Here is a 20,275-nt window from a genome sequence, read left to right on the forward strand (position 1 = left end):
TTAGAATAAGAAAGAACACTACCAAGATACCACATATCTGCTTCTACTAAAGAGAAAGACTATGGTGAAATCTAAGTGGTTAATCAACCTTGCACTATGCACATTATTTGAAAAACTAGTATGGCTCAATCGTATCAAGATAAACTCACAGCGTGCTATGCTTACATTTCCATCACCTTTGCAAAGCCTAAGGCCTGAATGTGGACATCAGACAAGATTACTTTTGTTATGACCACATAAATGCTCACTTAAGCTGAGCAAAGAACAACATTCAGTAAAATGTTTGCCAATATTCAATTGGCAATATTGCCAATATTCATTAAAATGTTTCAGCCTAGCAAACATAAAACATAACATACTCAGCACAAATACTTTATGACTAAAAAGAATCCAGAATTTTAAACTCTGGTCATCTCTATGCAGAAAAATTTACAGGCGCAAATTACTTGACAACTGATTGAATATGTTAATGTAAGATACAAAAGAAATGCACTTCAGTTGTTACTTCTCTTTACTAATAACCTCAACAAGTGGAAATTTATCTCATGTAGGAATCTTTATTTTCTATTACCTTCAAACTAGGCCAATTTTCTATACAAAATTATGACGGCTGCAATATCTAACATCAGGAAAACAGATATTATCTGTGGCATATTTGGGTTTCCTCCTCTATCCTAGGTCATCTAAACACTGATTAAAATGTAATTTACTATCAAGTCTGAGTCACCAGATCACTGCATTAACAGTAGTGTCAGGTTTTGTTGTGTAAAATGTGGATTAGCCATAACTCATATTCCCAAAATGTCTACGCTCACAATTTGTAACAGTAGGGACTTCACAATATTTGCTGAAACTGTGCTGAAGTTGTGTTAGTTTTACAGCATGGATCAGCGAATACCTGGCTAACAATGGGGGAAAATAAGAGCATTTAAATGGCTAACTTTGCAATTTTGTTAAAAGAGGACGGTGTTCCTTTGAGATCTTTTTATATTGTTGTAGGGAATGAGTAAGAACACACTCTAGCTATTCTAAAATTTTTATAAAGTAACCATAAATAACAGGAAAAATGCTGCTATGAAAAACACAGTGAATGATATTAAGAACAATACCTATAAGATCACAAGTTAAGGGTATACTTTCTATCCATTGTTATTACTGATGTTGCATTATGTGCTGCCAGGATAAGAACCTTGCCTTGGCTGAACTTTAACAGGTAGTTTGCAAAGCAATATATTCAACAATTCTACACATTAAAAAAGTAAATATTGTTAAAATTACAAAGAAGAGTTCTTGTAAAATAAATTTCAGACATACTTCATCCTAAATAAGTGAAAAACCACTGTAATCAAAACATAATATGTACAATTAGACATGAAAGCAAGAGTTTTCTTTCCTACTTTTCATCAAAACAAGCTTTCTCTTCAATACCGAGCAGTCACTTTCTCTTTACTTCTTAGATTATCCAAGGTCAAAGGAACACATCTGTCTCTGACAGCAATTAATCTGAAATCCTCCAAAATGAAGTCTTATGAAAAAGGAAAGCTTTCTTCCTCTTGTATAATCAAAACCATTAAGATAATGACATCTGTGCTAGCTCTTTGATTTTTTAAACAATGGCTTTCAGTTAAGTTCTACACCTTTCTAACACAGTAAATACTGACCAATTCAAGTCCCATTGTCTTGAATCCAAAAAAAAAAAAAATAAAATCTGTAAGTCGTTATTCACTTGCAGTCTTTATGCCGTTTCCCAAATCACTTCAGGGCTTGTAACTTCACGACAAAGTAACTCAAAATAAAGCTCTTGCTATGGAAAAAAAGCTGTGTGTACTTGAAGAGCTTTATCAGCGTCTTAGAATCACAGAATGGTTTGGATTGGAAGCAACTTTAAAGATCATCCAGTTCCAATCTCCCTGCCATGGGTCTTACTTTTATACATATATACACACATACAGATATATTCTAATCAAGTATTTTATGAAAAAGACAATGGGCTTGATGGTTTAAGACCATGAATTGTACTATAAAAGCATATTTGGTTATGTTAGCCACTGGATCGTTGCAAACCTTCCAACCCAACTGACTTTAGCCTACTGCTGCAATATCCAGTGAGGTTAGCTATGGTAGAATAATATATAGACTTACACAAAAGGAAAAACTAATTCAAGGCTAGGCAGAGAATGACAAAACCAAATTCAAATGACTTGTGATTTAGGTCAGGTTGGTCCATGTAATTTAAGGCTGCCTCAGATCTCAAAGTGCTTCAAAAAACTTTAACAGGCATACACTGCATTCTGCAGCACATGCCAACATCACAGGCAAATTAAAAATTAAGTATAGATGGCTGTAGAGGAGGTGTATGTGAGCACCCCCACACCCCCATATGTTTATGGTATATATGATTTTTCTCAGAGTGATGAAAATACCAGACAGTGCAATGCCTGGCTGGCTTCCCCCAGCAGAGGCAACAAGGGTAAGAGTGGCTCAGCAAGAACAGACTTTTCAAAAGCAAAGCACTGTACCCTCCATCAAGGAGTTTATTACACAGTCGCCCAAAGGACCCGATAGTGGGTATCCAAAAACCTGTCGGCAAGAGCAGTTTTTTGTCAAAAAGTCTGCTTTACAAACTTGAGAGCATTAGAACTAAGACTGATAAATGCACACCCATGATCTGGATTGCAATGCTGAAGCACTTGCACTCCAAATCCAAAAAGCATGAAGCATTACACAGTCCCTATGCTGAGTCCACCTGAAGCCAAGGGACACAAATGAGTGCAGGATGTGATCTCTACAGTTCAATAAGCTCCTCTCTCCCAGTCTGCTAATTGCAACATTTCAAACATCCATAGAAAGAACTCCTTGACTGAATCTAAAGTCCAGCATTATTCATAGGCAATTGAAAATGGACAGTATTATAATTTCAGAGAATAGAAGTGGAATAATTAGATACGTGACCAATGGATGCATTTACTTGTTGGATTGACAGGATGTTGGTAATTCTACCTACATCCAGACACAATGAAGGCTTTTTGATTTTTTATGCATTATGATACATAGCACTCAAATAGGCAATGTAGTGTTAATTCCTACAGAAAATAAAAGAAATCCCCTAAAATAATGAAGTTATTTTAGTTGAGAGTAAAGCTTTTTACCTTAATTAAAAATTATGTCTTTGAGAAGGCTTAAATATTAAATATGCATTAATGATTTTAAAGCAAAACACATGGAAAAAAAAAATCACTTTTGTGCTTCAGAATCACTCTGGCCCTTCTTTAAAAGATGTTTCCTTTTAAAACAGCATATTTTAAAAGAAAAGGTTTGAAATAAATTTATTTTCAGGTAGAAAAACAGTGGGTATGAAACAGAGGCAAAATAAATCATAAGGTCCATTCTGTACTTTTGCTTTGGGTTTTCAACAGAAGCAGCATATTTTTTTATGCTGTCACACTAAAATTCATGTAGGTCATCAGACAGCAGGATGAAACCTCTTCTATTTTTGCATGTTTAAGGGGAGATGTTTTATATTAGTTCATTACTTTTGTGTTCTGTTGAACCATTTTCACTAATGATCACAAAATATTTTATAAACATTATTTAAATCAAGCCTGTCAATACTGCTATTATAAAAGAAAAATGTCTTATCCCACTGCAGAAACAACATGCAGAATACAGCACTGTTTGCCAGGGCAAAAAAAATTGCTGTGATACAATTCAAGGGCCAAAACAGACAAGCCAAGTCAATGCAGCTTTAAAAGACTAGCACAGAGTTCTTCCAGCTTTAGCTTTTCCATTGCAATGCACATTAATGACAGGCTGAAAGATTAGTATGAATAATAAACAAAACTGCAGGTTAAGAATCTGGAAAAATGTAAGTCATTAGAGATAATAAGGTGTGTAATCTGACTTTCAAGACTATGATCAAACTAATTAGGAAGGAAGCAACAAATTTATTCTCAGAAGTCAATGGAAAAAAACCCATACCTACATGATGGTATTTTAATATATTTCAATATAATATTAATAAAAAACCAAACTCCATGAGTTTCCTACTTTTGTAAAAATTCAGATTCTAACCTTTTAGACCAAAATTTCTTTTTAGGCTTCTATTACCACTGTTCTCAAAAATTTGCTAATCATCCATAGTCATTTTTGTGGTTTAACCCCAGCTAGCAGCCAAGACCCACACAACTGTTCACTCCCCTACCAGCAGGACCAGGAGAGAATTGGAATGGTCAACGGTAAAACCTTGTGGGCTGAGATAAAGACAGTTTGATAAGGAAAACAAAAACCACACACACAAGCAATGCAAAACAAGGAGTTAATTCCCTGCTTCCCATGGATAGGCAGGGGTTCAGCCATCTCTAGGAGAGCTTGACTTGGGAAGACACATGCCATTACTCTGAATGTCCCTCCCTTCCTCCTTCTTCCCCCACCTTATACACTGATCATGTCATCACACCGCCTGAAATATCCCTTTGGTCACTTGGGGTATCTGTCCTGGCTGTGCCTCCTCCCAGCCTCCCATCCACCCCCACTCTCTCACCAGTGTGGCAGTATGAAAAGCAGAAAAGGCCTTGGTTCTGTGCGAGCCCTGCTCAGCAATAACAAAATTACCCCTATATTAGCAACCATGTGTTCAGCACAAATCCAAAACAGCCTCACACCAGCCACTGTGAAGAAAGTTAACTCTACCCCAGTCAAAACCAGCTCAGTCATATATGTAATTATGTAAACACTTGCTTTATTGTAAAAATATATAAGGCCACTTACCCCCTCCAATTTATTTTTCTAGATCTATAATGCACCTACATTCTTATTATCCAATAAAAAGCCTTTCACTGACTGAACACTGACTGTGCTCAGAAATTAACAAAGTTTCTTCATTCTTTTTACAGTCAGGCATGGCAGTGTGCTCCCATCTCCAACCTGTCTTTAATATTCCATTATAATTCCTGCTCAAGTAATAACCCTAAGTGGTGATCAGTCATGGATGTATCTGGTCCTGAAGGCTCAATCTGGCTCCAGCTAGACTTGGGGGGAGACAGATGACAACATGATGACAACGTGACAGGCAAGAACATTTGGCCAACACACCCAGCTAACCAGAATGCTGGTCAATGTCCAGCTCAAGGAAAATTTGGAAGAAACTAGCATCTGTAGTCAGTATTCAAATATATGACTATGACTCTATCATATCACTCCATGAAGAGCAGACAGCCCAGGGCCTGGTGAGCTCTCCTGCATGGCAGTGGGCTGCACACCAGGATTTCCCCTTGAGTTGGAATGCCTCTCAAGGTTATGAGATTCCTTATTACATCAGATGGTTGGTAAGTGAATTGGGAATAAGCACACTGAAACTTGGCAATCTTTCAGAAAGGATGATTAAACACTGGAATGGGCTGCCCAGGGAGGTGGTTGAGTCACTGTCCCTGGAGGTGTTTAGGAAAAGACTGGATGTGGCACTTAGTGCCATGGTCTAGTTGACATTGTGGTTTGATCAAAGGTTGGACTTGATGATCTCAGAGGCCTTTTCCAACCTAATTGATTCTGTGATTGCAAATATATAATCCCTTAGACATCAACCACTGGCCAAGGCTGAGACAGTCTGGATCCAGCCACACCTAAACTCCCCTCTGAAAGGAAGTTTGGAATAGAATGGGGTCCTCTCTGAACCTCATAGCTCAATAGGAAGATCCCCCCAAAATTCTGACTGTTCTCTATCCAGTAAATTCTCAAGTATACCTGGCCATTCATTCTTGTTACACCACTGCTGCATTTACCACTGAACTTCTCTTGTATCAATAAAATATAGTTTCTTCTCACTTGAGAGTGAAGTGACTGATTCCATCCACAACATAAGAACAGGAAGAATTTGTTTTTCTTTTCAGCCTTTGTTTAAGCTTTTATGTGAGTCCTTCTAATGTGCTAAATCTAGGTGCATTAGCTGAATGGCAGAGAGGAAAGCTGAAAATTTTCCAGAATTCCCCATTTTGGCATCATCCTGGCCCCCACACTGCCCTGCTCCAGGAGGGGCTGAGCTCACAGTGTCCCTAAGCTGGGATGCACCAAAACAGCTGCACAGCCCTCTCTGTGGCCACACTCAGGTAAGGGTAAAACAACACAAAGATTTGATTACAGCTCATGAAAACATAACTAACATAGTTCGAAAATTACTTCTTCAGGACATGTCTTACATGTACTTTCTTACATATACCTTCATGTGAAGGTACCTATGAACCATGAGGTCATAGGTACCTTCACATGTACCTATGAACTCATCATAGGCAGCACACTTAGTAAATCAAACCAATAATAAAATAACAACAACTCAAAACAGAAATAATATAAAAATTTATAATCTAAAAGAACAATGTGAAACTGAATAAATATGAGGAATTCACTGTGACTAAAAGGAGAGTAAAGTACATATTCCTTAGATCTTATTGCTGTGAAAAGATGGGAGAGGAAGGGAACAACCACAGTACCTGAGTGAACTTCCCTAAGTTTTTTGTTAAGATGAAAAGAAAATAAAATTTCATCATAAGATAAATAGAAAGGATCCCTTCAATTGCTATAAGTGATGCAGCAAAGACAGCCTTATAGCTACTTTTTACTCAACTATGCAGCTTTTGGAAATAAAAAAAGAAATAAATAAGCCCTATTCTGTGCAACAGAGAAAATGAGATGATTCATATGTTATTAAATTAATACTTCTCATTATACAAAGAGATCTAAAATTTACAGCAAAAGAATAGAGAACAAACAAACTCCCACAAATGTTTAATTGTGTTTAAAATGTCACAGAATAATTTGTTTTGTACTATCGAAGCTTCCTATCAAATTTATTCCCACGTCCAAAGCTCGGTGAGCCAAAGTTTTCGAATCACTGAACCTAGAAACAAACTTAATTAACTGTTTCTTCTGTTATTTTCTGCAGGCTCAAATTATAACAGAATAATAGAATAAGGCTTTTTCTTTTGTCTCATCTAAAAAAAGCATACTGATGAAAACCAGTCCTACAAAGGATTATTTTTTTCCCAAACTACTGAGTTGAAAGGTTGGAAGAATGCCAACAGTTGCAAAATGTTTAATAATGTGATTTTAAATTATTAGAGGGTTAATGAGACAAATCACTTAGTTTACCAGTTGTATACTAACTGTACAAAGGAAATTTCTCTCAGGTGGACCAGTGCAAAGATGACACGTGGACATGCTTTGTGAATGCTGACCATCACTGTGAGAGGTATCTCCCAAATCTCAGGAATTTTTGGAGGAAGATGGCAGAGAGGATGAGCAGAGATGTTAATGAATTGGAAATGCATTGAAGGTACATCCTGTAAAACAATGACACAGGCTGTGCCGACAGCCTAATGAAATGATGAGAAGTCTCTGTCCAGCATATAACACTAAAAATAGCCTGACCTTATTTAGGGATCTGTCAGGTTATCAGTTGTGGCTAGTAATTACAGAAAAAACCGACCATTTTGGTTCACCAAAACTTGAAAATCCAGTGCCTACATTTGGAAATAATTTCTATATGGTATAAAATTGATGACTTAATTTTGTTATTGTAAATGCAATGAAAATTACCGTTATTTAAAAAAATTAAGAAAAAAATTATTTTATTTTTTTAAGCAGCACTTTTTTCTCCCTGCAAACATGTGAGTGGACAGCATCAACTAGTTGTCATGAAAAGTATTTTTGAAAACTCTACCAGTCAGAAATCAAAAACTATGTAAAAAATCTTGATACATATCACTTGCTTATGTATTCCCCTGCCTTTTAATTCTATTCAAAAGTTGATTTAGAAATGGGGCTCAGATTTGTGGAAGGCAAACTCACTCAAAAGATTTCAAGGACAACCATCTAAGACTAGAGAAAGACAGAGTATGAAAAAAAAAGAATGTAAACATTTGAACCATGACCTAATTAGTAGGGTCTGAAAAATTCTTGTTCTCCCCATCCAGTCTTCCTGGACTCCAAGTGTACTTTAACAATGAGAGCTGAAAAACAGGGATGAATAGCAGAAATCTAAGATCACTATAGCCCCAGGGAACAGCACTTCTGGGTGTTTTAAACACTCCACAGCTCTGAGAGAAGATCAGCATCTTACACCAAGGCTCCTTTTAGCTTTGGACAGAAAATACAATCATTTAACTTGGCTTCTCTGATCCATAAAGTAATTTTTTTCTCAGAGTATTAGAAGTTTATTTTATGGCAACTAAAAATCAGTAGTGCCTTTCAGAAGTGCAAATACCTAGCTAGCTAACTCTAAGGATACTTAAGCATTCACCAAAGATATTCCCAGGCACTTGGAGTCTTCCCCCATGCATATCTGGAAGTTCTAACAGTGCTGAAAATGCAGCTGTTTGACACATACTCAAGTTTCAAAATCATAATTAAATCTAGCTTTTTGTTATCTCTCTGAACTGACCTCATCCAGAAAAAATATTTTAGGGCATATCCACTAAATTACATTTCCTGTAAAATAAATTATATGATGATGGCTGCACTATCATACTCTTAACTCATCCAGTTTGGAAGATTTGCCTCTGTATTTCCAAATATTTAAAAGAGAGACAAAACTCCCCTAACACCCCATTATGTTATAGACTGTATTACAGACCTGCACAATACTATTTTGCTGGGATGGAGTTTATTCTCCATAGTAGCCTATGTGGAGCAATGATTCAATGTGTGGCTGAAACAATGTTGCTAATACACCATCATTTTGGTTATTGCTGAACAGAGCTTGCACAGCATCAAGATTTTTTCTCCTTTCAATTTTACCCTTCCTGTCCCAGTAGCAAGTTGGCCGGGGGTGGGTACAGGGTTTGGAGGGGACCTAGCCAGGAGAGATCACCTCACATGACCAAAGGTATAGTCCGTATCACATGGTGTTCTGCAGCAAAAGCTCAGGGAAAGGAGGAGCAAGTGAGAACATTCATGATTATGGTTTTTGTCTTCCCAAATAACTGCTAAACCTGATGAAGCCTTGCTTTCCTTGCTGAATATCTGCCCGCTGCTGGGAAGCAGTGAATGAATTTCTTATTTAGCTTTACCGGCACATGCAACATTTGCTTTCCCTATTTAACTCATTATCTTCTGCTTTTATATCTCTTATTTTCTACCTGACCCACAGCAGAGAGGAGTGAGAAGGGTGCTTGGCTATTGGTGAGAGTCAATCCACTACATGCTGTCACTAAATATGCATTGGGAAGGATTCCTGGACCAGGAGGGGATGCACACAGAAGCAAACATGGATCTAGCCCAATGACTACAGCATCTCCCTTGCAGAGGAAATACAAAATGAAACCAAACGAAATTAAACTGCATTACTCCTGAGAGCAAGAAAGAAAACACAGGTCTCCCAGCCCACTCCCTCAAATATGAGTTTGGAGGAAGAGGTCATTTGTTCATGGCTTGTTTTTGTGTCTCATTTTAGAGAATGTTCACACAAATCATGAGCAGAAGGAAATGCCTATTTGTAGAGCAGAGACCCCAAGTTCTGTGGGGTTGGGGTGGCCTGGGCTCAGCAGACAGGTCGAGGTGAATTGCTTCTTAGTGTCTAGTGTTAAGTCCCTCTGTGGTGGCACTGCTGTGTCCCATATCTAAGAGAAATAATTCTTCCCAGGCTAGGAAGAACAAGGTGACTAATTCAGAGTTGTCTACTTCTACAGCAAGCACCTTCTGTTTATTTATCCAGTTCACATCATATGTTGGAGACTGAAATAGCCCACAGGCAATTCTCAGCCTATTGTCAACATTTCTCTTGAATGTCTTTGGTCATTTGTTCTTTATTATTTAAGAGAAAGGAACTCTAGTACAAAAAAGTGGCATAAAAGCGTGTAAGTATTGATAGGATGTGTTAAGGGAATAAATCATATTGATTGAGCATCTTGTCACTAGTGTAATTGCATCTGTATTTAGGAATTCTAACACCGTAGCTGCAGAGGATCCTGGGCACAGGTCCAGTGCTGAAAATGAGAACTGGGGCTCACAGTGTCCCTTCTGGAAGACTAGAGAACACAAAGTATAAAATGTCTCATCAAAATACAGGAGAAAAGCCAGACAGACCTATTGAAAGTGAGACCATAGCAGATGGTTTTGGTGTTAGGATGGAAAACTGAGACAGAAATTATAGGAAGCCTTTTAAAAAAGCTGCATGCAAATGAACAGAGAAATTCTATTTAACTTTTTCACCCTTCCCAATAGTTCATATTCCCATCTAGGGACTGAATTCTCTTCTGCTTTACAGCACTGTCATTCTTCTAAATTGCTCTTGGCTGTGATCTTTACCTGTGCTATGCACTATAATTTCTAAGTTTTATGAATTGTCAGTAACAAACTGGCCAGGACAACCCCTATTAAACTGCCTCATCAACAGTCTTCTGAAAGACAGAACCCAGCAACATGATTGGTGTAGGCAGATAAATAATTAGGCTTATGCATTGGTATCGTAAGAAACAGATGTGGACAAAACACGACAGATGAGAGACATTAATTAGGAGCTTCAAAAAGAGAACTAAGATGATGCAAAAAGAAAGATTAGATACTGGCTGGCTAGCTTTGTGCTACTTGCTTTTCTTTCCTCCAATCATTTAAGCCTCTTACTCTGTGATGTGCTTGCTTTGTGTTTTCGTATGTCCTTTATCTTCAACTATAGCTGATTTTACAGTCTAAACAACAATAATAACAAATGTTTTTAGAAAAAACAGATTTTTAAAAATCTAATAAAAGCATGCATTTATTTTAGGATACTCTGTTTCCTAGAAGTCATAAAAAAGAAGAGACATTAATAGGAAAATATTAAGTCAATTAGTTTGAGCTGTTATATATCATGAGCAATTTCCATCTACAAAAGAAGGACAGAGAGACAAATGAAGGGATATTGCACCACTTCAAGATACACTGTGCATCCAGGACTCTTTCTATTACACTAGCAGGGTGTGCATGGCTCTAAAAGCAAATACTCATGTTGCTGGTAAGGATGACAGCCTTAAGGAAATCACTTTTCTTTTTTTCAAAGAAAGACTAGTTTTAGTAAGCATAAACTACAAATTGGGTGCATATAATATGCTAGGATTCACCTGAGTGCAATTGTCATTCCCAATTTCTTTTCCCAGAAAAGAATTTACTGTGTAACTATAAAAGAAATTAGTAATTGCAATATTTGTTTATAACTTCTATGCAATACCAAGCAGAATTTCTGCATGAAAATAAAGCAACTCTACATATTTATAAAAAAAACTTTAATACTTACATAAGGGATTGTGTCCAAAGTGTCTGTGTTGACAATTATAGGGGCAGGGCTTGCCTGAAATGGAAAAAAAAAGAGAAAATAAATTGAAAGACCTGAAATTCATTAATATTGAAATACCCATACTTATGCCTTAAGTTAAAAGTCTAAAAGCTCGTTTTCCCACTGAATTAAAATCATACAATAGTATATAACTGTGGGTACTGCTCAATCAAGGATGAAGGAAATAGATTCTCAGTCTCCAAACCACAACTCACTATGGCCTTTCTTTTTAGTTTCTCCAGGCTTTGGGCCACATCCTGAATACATATTAACCAGTTGTTCATTTTTAGTAGAACTGTAAGAAACCTGATGTATCCAACTTTCAATGAGGGAATATTGAGGTTGAGGGTTTCAGCTTTAGATGAACCTGACAAATCCACCTTTTGTGTTTGAACCAAGATGATGAACTGATCTTCACAGAGGAGAAACATTTAATGCTTACACAACTCAGCAGTACTGTATAGGATATGTATAAGCCCATATATGGTGATATTTATGTCAAAAGTATATTGTGCTATATACCTTTATATATAATTGGCATGGTTCATATACACTCAGCTGAGGTACAGATTGAAATACAGAACAGTTTAAAAAGACTTGAGCATCTGCAAAACTGCCCAACCTGATCTTTAATTTCTTGATGAAACTCTTATCCAGGCTCGTTTCCAACCACCTGAACCTCTTGCTCTTTCCATTCTGGCATTCAGTGGTACTGACCCAATGCCAAGCTCTGATATGACCCAGCTGTATAAACTTGGCTCAGACTCTGGAGAAAACCAGGAAGTTGTGAGAACATGTAAGCCAGAGGTAAGCACTGTCAGTAAAACGTCAAACTGAGGCAGGGCTGCCGAGATGGGATTGTTAATAAATCAAGGACTCAGAAGGATCTACACGCAGTCAATGTAGTACAAAGAGTGATGGAAGGCACCCTTTCTCATGCCCACTTGGGCAGCAAAGACTCTTCAGTCACTGTACTGGGCTGATGAAAACAGTAATGCTTAGCACTAGTAAATAGATAGCTCACTAGCTCTATTCATCTACACTGTGTATTTGTCACTGAATGACTGCACTTTAAACTCATACAGACTGCAGGGTCTCTTTGTGCATGGCAGGCATGCTGAAAACACTGATCCTATTTCTGTCGACAAATATTTACTGTGGGATTCCAAACTTTTGGTTGTTACCAGCCCAAATTAGGAATGTGACATTACTGCAATAATTCAAATAACGTGAGAATAACAGTTTTTGTGCAGTCATTCAAGGATAGTTCTGTGTTCAAAGAAATGTTATGCTACTGGACAAAAGCTACTGCTGATTAATGCCATAATTTCTGTATAGAAACTGTGTAACTGTGAATTAAAATTAAATGCATACAATTTGGTGTCTCTGCATTTCATAGCATGGACCAGTGTCATGGTAAGGTATTATTTGATATTAAAATGCTTAGTATCTGAAAAGATATTATAGGCCCATACCCAGTTATTCTCGTTGTGTCCCAAAACACTGGACACACTGAAGTGATAGGTGAAAGCAGAAGGCCATATGATTATAATATTTTTAGCTTTAGGCATATGGAATATGCCTATAGTTGCATTATCATTGGAGGTAAAACAAATTATTTTCTTTTTAGAATAAGAGTTTTTTCTTACACTAATATTTAGCTCAATACACTTAAGAAGTGATACCTTTGCTACAGGAAGAATAAGCTTGGCAATTTTTTACAGTATTGATTTTATCTCCTTTTTATTTTTACCTACTGTGTTGGTCTATAACCAACTACAAAAAAATTGCAGTTTTCAGAATAAAATCATCTTTCCACTGATGATTTATAAAACAGTATCTACTAAAACAAAAAAAATCTTTCAGAAGTAATTTTCCAAAGCATTCACCAAAATCTCTTTAACCTATTGAAGAACAAAGCCTTTCATCTATATCAGACTTCCCTCAAGTATAGCTAAAGAAATCAGAAACAAATGTGGGAACACTTAGGACTGGACAGAGTACTCCTGGTGCAGTGTGACAAGGGGATGAGATGTTCCTCACCCTGCTGCCCAGGCTGGAAGTGCAGCCCCGTTTGCCATTGCCCCTCCCTGCTGCAATGGCTGACTCACGTGCACCTTGTTCTCCTCTGTACAAAGCTGCAGCTTAGCCAGACTGTGCCTGGCTGGGACTGCTCCATGTTTTATTCTGTCATTGGGAACTCCTGTATGTTTTCATTGAACTTTGTGAGGTTCCTCTCAGCACATTTCTCCTTCTCCTATATTCCTCTGAAGAGCAGGGAAACAGTTCAGTGTATGATCTGCTCTTCCCAGTCTGGCGTTACCTCAAACCTTGCTGACAATGCTCTCTATGAAATCACTCTAGTTATTAATGAAGATAAACAGCATTAGCACCTCTATCAACTCTGTATGAGCACCACAAGTAACTGAACTCTGAACTGCTGACCACTGCTCTTTGGGTCTGCTGGTCTAGCCAGTGTCCCACTCATCTTCTAGCAAACCCATCCATTTACTTTCTCTCTCATTTGGCTATGAAAGAGAATTTGTGCTGAAAACCTTGCTAAAATCCAGGCAAATGACATCTACTGATCTTCCCTCATCCACAGAGCTAACAGGTTTGGTTGTTTTTGTTGGTTTGTTTTTTTTTTTTTTGGTTTTTTTTTTGGGGGGGGGGGTGTATTTATTTTGTTGGGGTTTTTTTGTATTTTGTGTAATTTTTTTTGTATTTTCTGTATTTATTTTGTTGGGGTTTTTTTGGGTTTTTTTTAATAAGTATGATTTAATGGAAACATCTTGCTCCCATCTCTCTGATATATGGTAATTCGAAGAACACTAACCTCCTGAGCTGCAAAATTGCATTAAAGTGCAGGAAATTGCGATTATTTCATTAGCTGGGCCCCGTTTGTAGCTCATGCTTTAAAGCAGGAGACTTCAATCATGCAAAGTTGAGAAGACAGTTTGCAATCACTGGAGAGAGCCCTAAATATAGTGCTAGCCATAGAGTACACAACAGAATCAAAACAGTCCTGTAACCACAGTGAAATTACTGAAGGGAGAAGATCAGTATCAACGAGGAGTCGAAGATTTTACTTTCCAGAATGATCTATCTGTATCTATGAAAACATGACTTGAAAACATATCACACTGGTTCACCAAATTCTCTAAAAAGATACTCAGGTATCTCTATACATCTAATGGAGAACATTGACAAATCTATGAACCAGGATTCATCAACAGTATTCCCAACTGTGCATAAATTAACAAAGGCATGCAAAACCACGTCTAGATTCTCTTGAGAACCTCTGCCTATAGTGTCTTTGAGATAGCACTGCCTCTTATCTCTCAATCTGTGAACCTACACAGATCTATATAGGCTTTATCTAGGCTTCAGACTGGTTGAGACGAAATAGCTTCTGGGAAGAGAATTACTTTATTCCTAACTCTGCGTTTTGACCTCCTTTGCCATCTTGACCAAGACAGTGAATCACAGTTTACCAAGTAAATTACACTTTACCAGCTTTTCCAGATGCAAAATAAAACCAAGCCAATCGCCAGAAGTGTGAATATTACTCAGTGTAGTAATTGAGTAATCCTGTTTTCCTCATTCCTCATTTACTTCCCTCTCCATCCCAATTCCCAGCTATACATGAAGTATTATACTAAGCTGACAATGTACTGTGCAGTCAGACTTACAGCTCCTGCTCCCTGCATGAACCTTCCTCCTACCCTTGGCTGGAAGCACTGCTTTCAGCTGAGCCATCTCTGTGCTTTGAAAAAAGGCATCACACTGACAGCTGCAGTGAAAGACTGGCATAGCTGAGACAAAACTTGAATAGCTTTGGGAAAAAAAAAGTAAAAATGGAAGATTTTTTTTATTCTTCTTCTTAAAGGACTTGAGCATAAAACACTTTGCTTCCACAAATGTATACAAGATTGTTCTGCTTGCCTTGCTGCCAAAAGCACAACTTAGAAGCAAGATAGAGCAAAAGCACTTGAAGCCAGTAGAAACAGAACACAAAGGCACATGGTCTAGTTCATGAACAATTACTCTGCTGCCAAATTCTCTGCAAGTGTATGATATGACTCATACCTCTCAGACAAGGTGAACTTTCCCTCCACCATGAATGCTAGCATTATCCTGGTAGACTGGTTTTAATCATGCTACTCACAGTTTTAGAGACTATCCATATCATACTGGGTTGCTTTCTTCAGCATTCATAAATCCTTGTTTTAAGTGTTCCTACTATGCAGGACTATATTCAACACCCGACCATAAAATCACAAACATAGTTATGTGGCCACTACTTTATAAATCATAAGCACAGCACATTACTTCTTAACAAGAAAACAGAACCAAGTATGTCATCATTTTGAAATTGCCCACCTATGTCTATTCCTAGCTGCAATTTTAATTTCATAGAATCAATAAGGTTGGTAATGACCTCTAGCATCAAGTCCAACCAATAACCCAGCACTGCCAGGTCCACCCCTAAACCATGTCCCTAAGCACCCCACCTAACTGGATTTTGAACATTTCCAGGTACAGGGATTCCACTGCTTTCCTGGGCAGCCTGTTCCAAGGCTCGATCATCCTTTCAGTGAAGGCTTTTTTCTTAATATCCAATCTCAACCTTGTTTTATGCAACTTGAGGCTGTTAGAACTCTCTACTGCTTTTCTTGTTAAGGAATCACCATCATTGCCTACATTATTACATTTAATTAAACTCAAAATAAGGGGGTGGTGAAATTGAGAGTAATACAATTGTGTATGTATTACCATTTTAAAAGTAAGTTGAGTTGTCAGTGGCTTATTGTCATCTTCTGCAGACACTGAACTCTGGATTGTATATCAGTTAAAGGCTCATCTTTCCAGGCAGCCCTAAACTCTGAAACACTCTCTGAAATATACATTTGCAGTTTGGTATTACTTCAAAATGTTAGCACTTTGCGTCTTAATAATCCAAAGTAGAGCAGTCCCTATATGTGTACATGAATAGGGCATGCTGCGTCTCTCAGATACACAGTGTAAGACTGCTTAAGGCCTTAAAAAAGTGATACTGAATTAGTTTAAGTTCCTGTTTTCAGGAGTTTCACAATTGCAAGAAATAGATTTACATTTACACACAATGGCAGGAAAGATTAAATGACAATTTAGATGTCAAAACAGTAATTCTCTGGCATGCTATGAGGCCTCAAGATCACAGAACACACAGCACCTTTTGTCATATTTACCACTGAATTACAAACTGAAAGACTAAAAGATAAAAAGACATTTCATTTCTATTAATCAGAAAATGTAAAAGATAGAGAACCTCTTTGAACATCTAAAGAATGACTTAGCAGCAAACAATTCTACCTCTGCTCTGAGACATAAAACAGAAGTCAAAACCAGCTTTGCTTGCAGATTGCAGATGCCATGAAAGAAGAAAAATGCCTCAAGAAATCCTCAAGACCAATCCCTTTGTATATAATGCAATCTCATATAAAGCCATTTAGCTTAAATGTAAATTGCACTTTTCAAAGGAGGTGGCCTTATTTGCAGACATGGAGTTTTACATTGTTTTTACTTAATCTGTAGGAATAATTTCCTATTTAAAACTGTATTAATTTGCATTATTAAACAAACCCCAAAACTCATACACAAGGAAAATTAAACAGTTCTGTGTGGATTCAGAGGCTATCAGAGGGATTGAGAAGAAAGCACCTACTTTACAGTTGCTGAAGTTTCCCCTGTAATGATCTTACCTGTTAGCAGGTTGAAATAGCAATGATTCATGTAACATAATTTTTTCCCCAGTATAAGATCTAATGAAGGACATAGAAACATCAATGGGAAAAGCTCTCTGGCCACTGGAACAGGCTCCCCAGGGCAGTGGTCACAGCACCGAGTCTGGCAGAGCTCAATAAGCATTTGGACAGTGCTCTCAGGCACATGGTATGACTCCTGGGGATGTCCTGTGCAGGGCCAGGAGTTGCACTTGATGATCCTTGTGGGTCTCTTCCAACTCAGGATATTCTGTTATTCTATGCTAATATACATGAATGCACACAAACTCAAAATAGACCAGAAGAAAAGCATACATCTAGATTTTAGGCATCCTATTTGACATAGCTGTGTGCTTTATTTTTTTTTCCTAGCCTCAGTGTGCACAAACATAGAACTCTTTCCAGAGGGAGAAAAATAAAATCAAAACAAAACTGCAGCTATTTCTTTCATGGAATCCTAGAATAACTTATGTTGGAAGAGATTTCTAAGGTCATAGAGTCCAAATGCTAAACCAGCACTGCCAAGCCCACCGCTAAACCACGTCCCCGAGTGCCACATCTACAAACACTGCAACACTTTCTCCAAAGGCTGAGCAGGGCCAGAGGAAAAACAAACACATGTGTGATCCCAATACAAACAATGGAGGGCTAGATCTGGACTGCACGTGCAACCTAATTATGGCATCTTCTCATATTTGGCTTTTCCTCCTTTCTTTCAAAAGTCAAGGCTGCCTTACTCACCATATAGCTTTTTATTTTTAACATCATGGTATACTAAGCTTACAAAGAAGTTATCCAGTGTCTTATTCTGTTACCTTTTTACATCATGAAATACCTGAAATTTGAGTGTAATATTTCTGCATGGAGTTATAAAAACCCTCCTCAAAAACACAGAAACAAATGGACTAAAAATTATAATGCAGATGAAGAGAACAAAAAAAAAAGAGAATGCAAAACTAAATGTGAAACAGGGGAATTACTTTAACAAAATTCAGTAACTCTTAAGGAGGTTATCAGAACATCAATCTTAAAGAATGAAACACTTGCTTTCAGGTTAATCTGTTACATTCAGCACTGTAAACATGAGCCCAGCAAGAAAGGAATCAGTGCCAAAGAGTGCTCATCTCTGCTTATCAAGGGCAGAAGTCATCAAGGCTTACTGGTGTCAGAGTTAAAACTCTCCATAGAGACAAAATAATAAGAAATAGAAAAGTTTTAGAGTTTTGGAAAGGTTCTAATACCACAAATAGCAAAATCACTGAAAATCTTGTTTTAGCACTGAAGTGGCCATGAGGAGAGCTGGGATTTACTGTGATCCATATAATGCATCAAATTAACTCACGGATTCTGGCTAAGTATGTATAGAGGCAAAGCTATTTTGCCAAAGGCTTTCACTTAATGTACATACATTTAAGTATACAGGAAGAACTTAAAGAAACAATCTTGATTTTGACTATCTGCAATAAACTGCAAATTCAAGTTGGTCTGTGGTGGAACAAAGAATGTTTTGATTTTTATGTCAGTGAAAGTAAACCTCTACCCTAACGTCCTCTGGAAAAGTTTTAATTGATGTCCCAGAGTGCCCCTTTATGTCCCAGAATCTCTAAGTGATGAATAAAATTAACTAAATAATTCCAAATATATCAAATATATATAGCTTGCCTGACAGCTTGTTTCAAACCCTAAATCACTGCAGGTCCACTGCACTCACAGTACATCAGTTTAAAAGATAAACATCCATGTGTGAAGTGCAGCTATCCAGGGCTCAGGGGGAATCAGCTCTTTTACATGGTTTAGCTTCATGTGGCATAAAATGCATTTCCCAGTGGAGATGCTCTGCTACATAAATTACAACTATAATTGTATATACTTTACTTGCCAACCGTTTTTAAATCTCAGTTTTCTTGCTGATGTCCTTCTGCCTGAGAACCTGAGCGCTCTGTGGGTGGCTTGCAGGACAGCACGTGCCAGAACTGCCAGATTTTCCGTAATTTTACAGGTTGTAGCACCCAGCAGGAACATCACCAGCTGCCAGTCTTCGCCAGGGCTCTCCTTATGAACCTTTGTAATGCCATCAGGTTGCTACTGATTGAAGAGGATGCTCCCTTTTGAATGATGCAATCTTGATGTAGGACAGAGAGCGGAAATATGCAAATGACATATTCTTTTTGTTTTTAGGACTAATTTCCCTCATAGTTTAAAAATTTTCCACAGAGAAAAAAAATCAGTCCAATTTCTAGACTTTATGCCTTGTTATTCCTCACTCTGCTACATTCAAGCATCTGGTTTAAGGAGTACATCCTAGTGAAGCATCCTAGTGAATTTTGTATCTCTTCTGCCTGCCTTCTGCTCCCTACTGGATGGAAACAGCTAGGGAGCCATGGACTGTGACGATTGTCACAAGGGGTTTTGGGTGAAGGAAGAGACGAGAAGGTTGACTCCATTATCAGAAGGCTTGATTTATTATTTTATGATATATATACACTACATTATAACTATACTACAAAGAAAAAGAAAGGAGAGTTTCCAGAAGCTGCTAGCTACCTAAGAATAGAAAAGTAAAGAATGATAACAAGACCACTCTCTTCGACTCTGTCTGAGAGAGTTCCCTCCCCGGATTGGCCATCAACCATAAACATCCAAGCTGGGCCAATCCAGACAGACCTGTTGCATTCCACAGCAGCAGACAACCTAATGTTTACATCTTGTTGCTGAACTTCTCAGCTTAAAAATCCTGAGAGAGGATTTTTCATAAAAGAAATGTCTGCGACAGTGGACAGCAAGGGAAGCTCCAGCGAGGAGAAGGCAGGGCTGCCTTATGCTGTGCACAGGTGGCTCCAGCCAGTGTCACACCACACCCACCACTGGGCCAGGAGTAACAAGCAATAAGGAAGAAAAGGGTGGGGGAAAAGGAGCAGCAAAGAGAAACAAGCATGTCCTGACCCCAGCTCCAACCCCATGCGTGAGGGACCCCAAGTCCCTAGTTCCCCAAAGGCACTGAGTGCGACCTGAAGTCATGGCTAGAGGAGAGGGGGTGTCTGGAATGAAGATGAACCTCAAGATGAGGTGTTTTCCCTTAGTATGTGTTCGTCATCTTTGCTTCTCAATATCCCACGCAATAATTAAATGTTTATGTAAACTGGCAAGAAAGTTAAATTCCCTAAGCCAAATCTGCTTTGCCTTCAAAACACAAAATTATTCTGAAATTTCA

The 20,275-nt window shown here is 37.9% G+C and overlaps 1 protein-coding gene across 3 annotated transcripts in view; it reads right to left on the minus strand.

Moving 5' to 3' along the window:
• Nucleotides 1–20,275, minus strand: part of DLG2 (discs large MAGUK scaffold protein 2) — a 911,187-nt gene that overhangs the window by 394,874 nt on the left and 496,038 nt on the right. For all 3 annotated transcript variants that reach the window (XM_031066024.1, XM_031066022.1, XM_031066023.1), the window contains one exon: nt 11,261–11,314. In XM_031066024.1, the coding sequence (XP_030921884.1) occupies nt 11,261–11,314 (54 nt within the window). The remainder of the gene's footprint in view (nt 1–11,260; nt 11,315–20,275) is intronic.

This window comes from Geospiza fortis, unplaced genomic scaffold, assembly GCF_000277835.1.
Source record: "Geospiza fortis unplaced genomic scaffold, GeoFor_1.0 scaffold16, whole genome shotgun sequence".
Lineage (NCBI taxonomy): Eukaryota > Metazoa > Chordata > Aves > Passeriformes > Thraupidae > Geospiza > Geospiza fortis.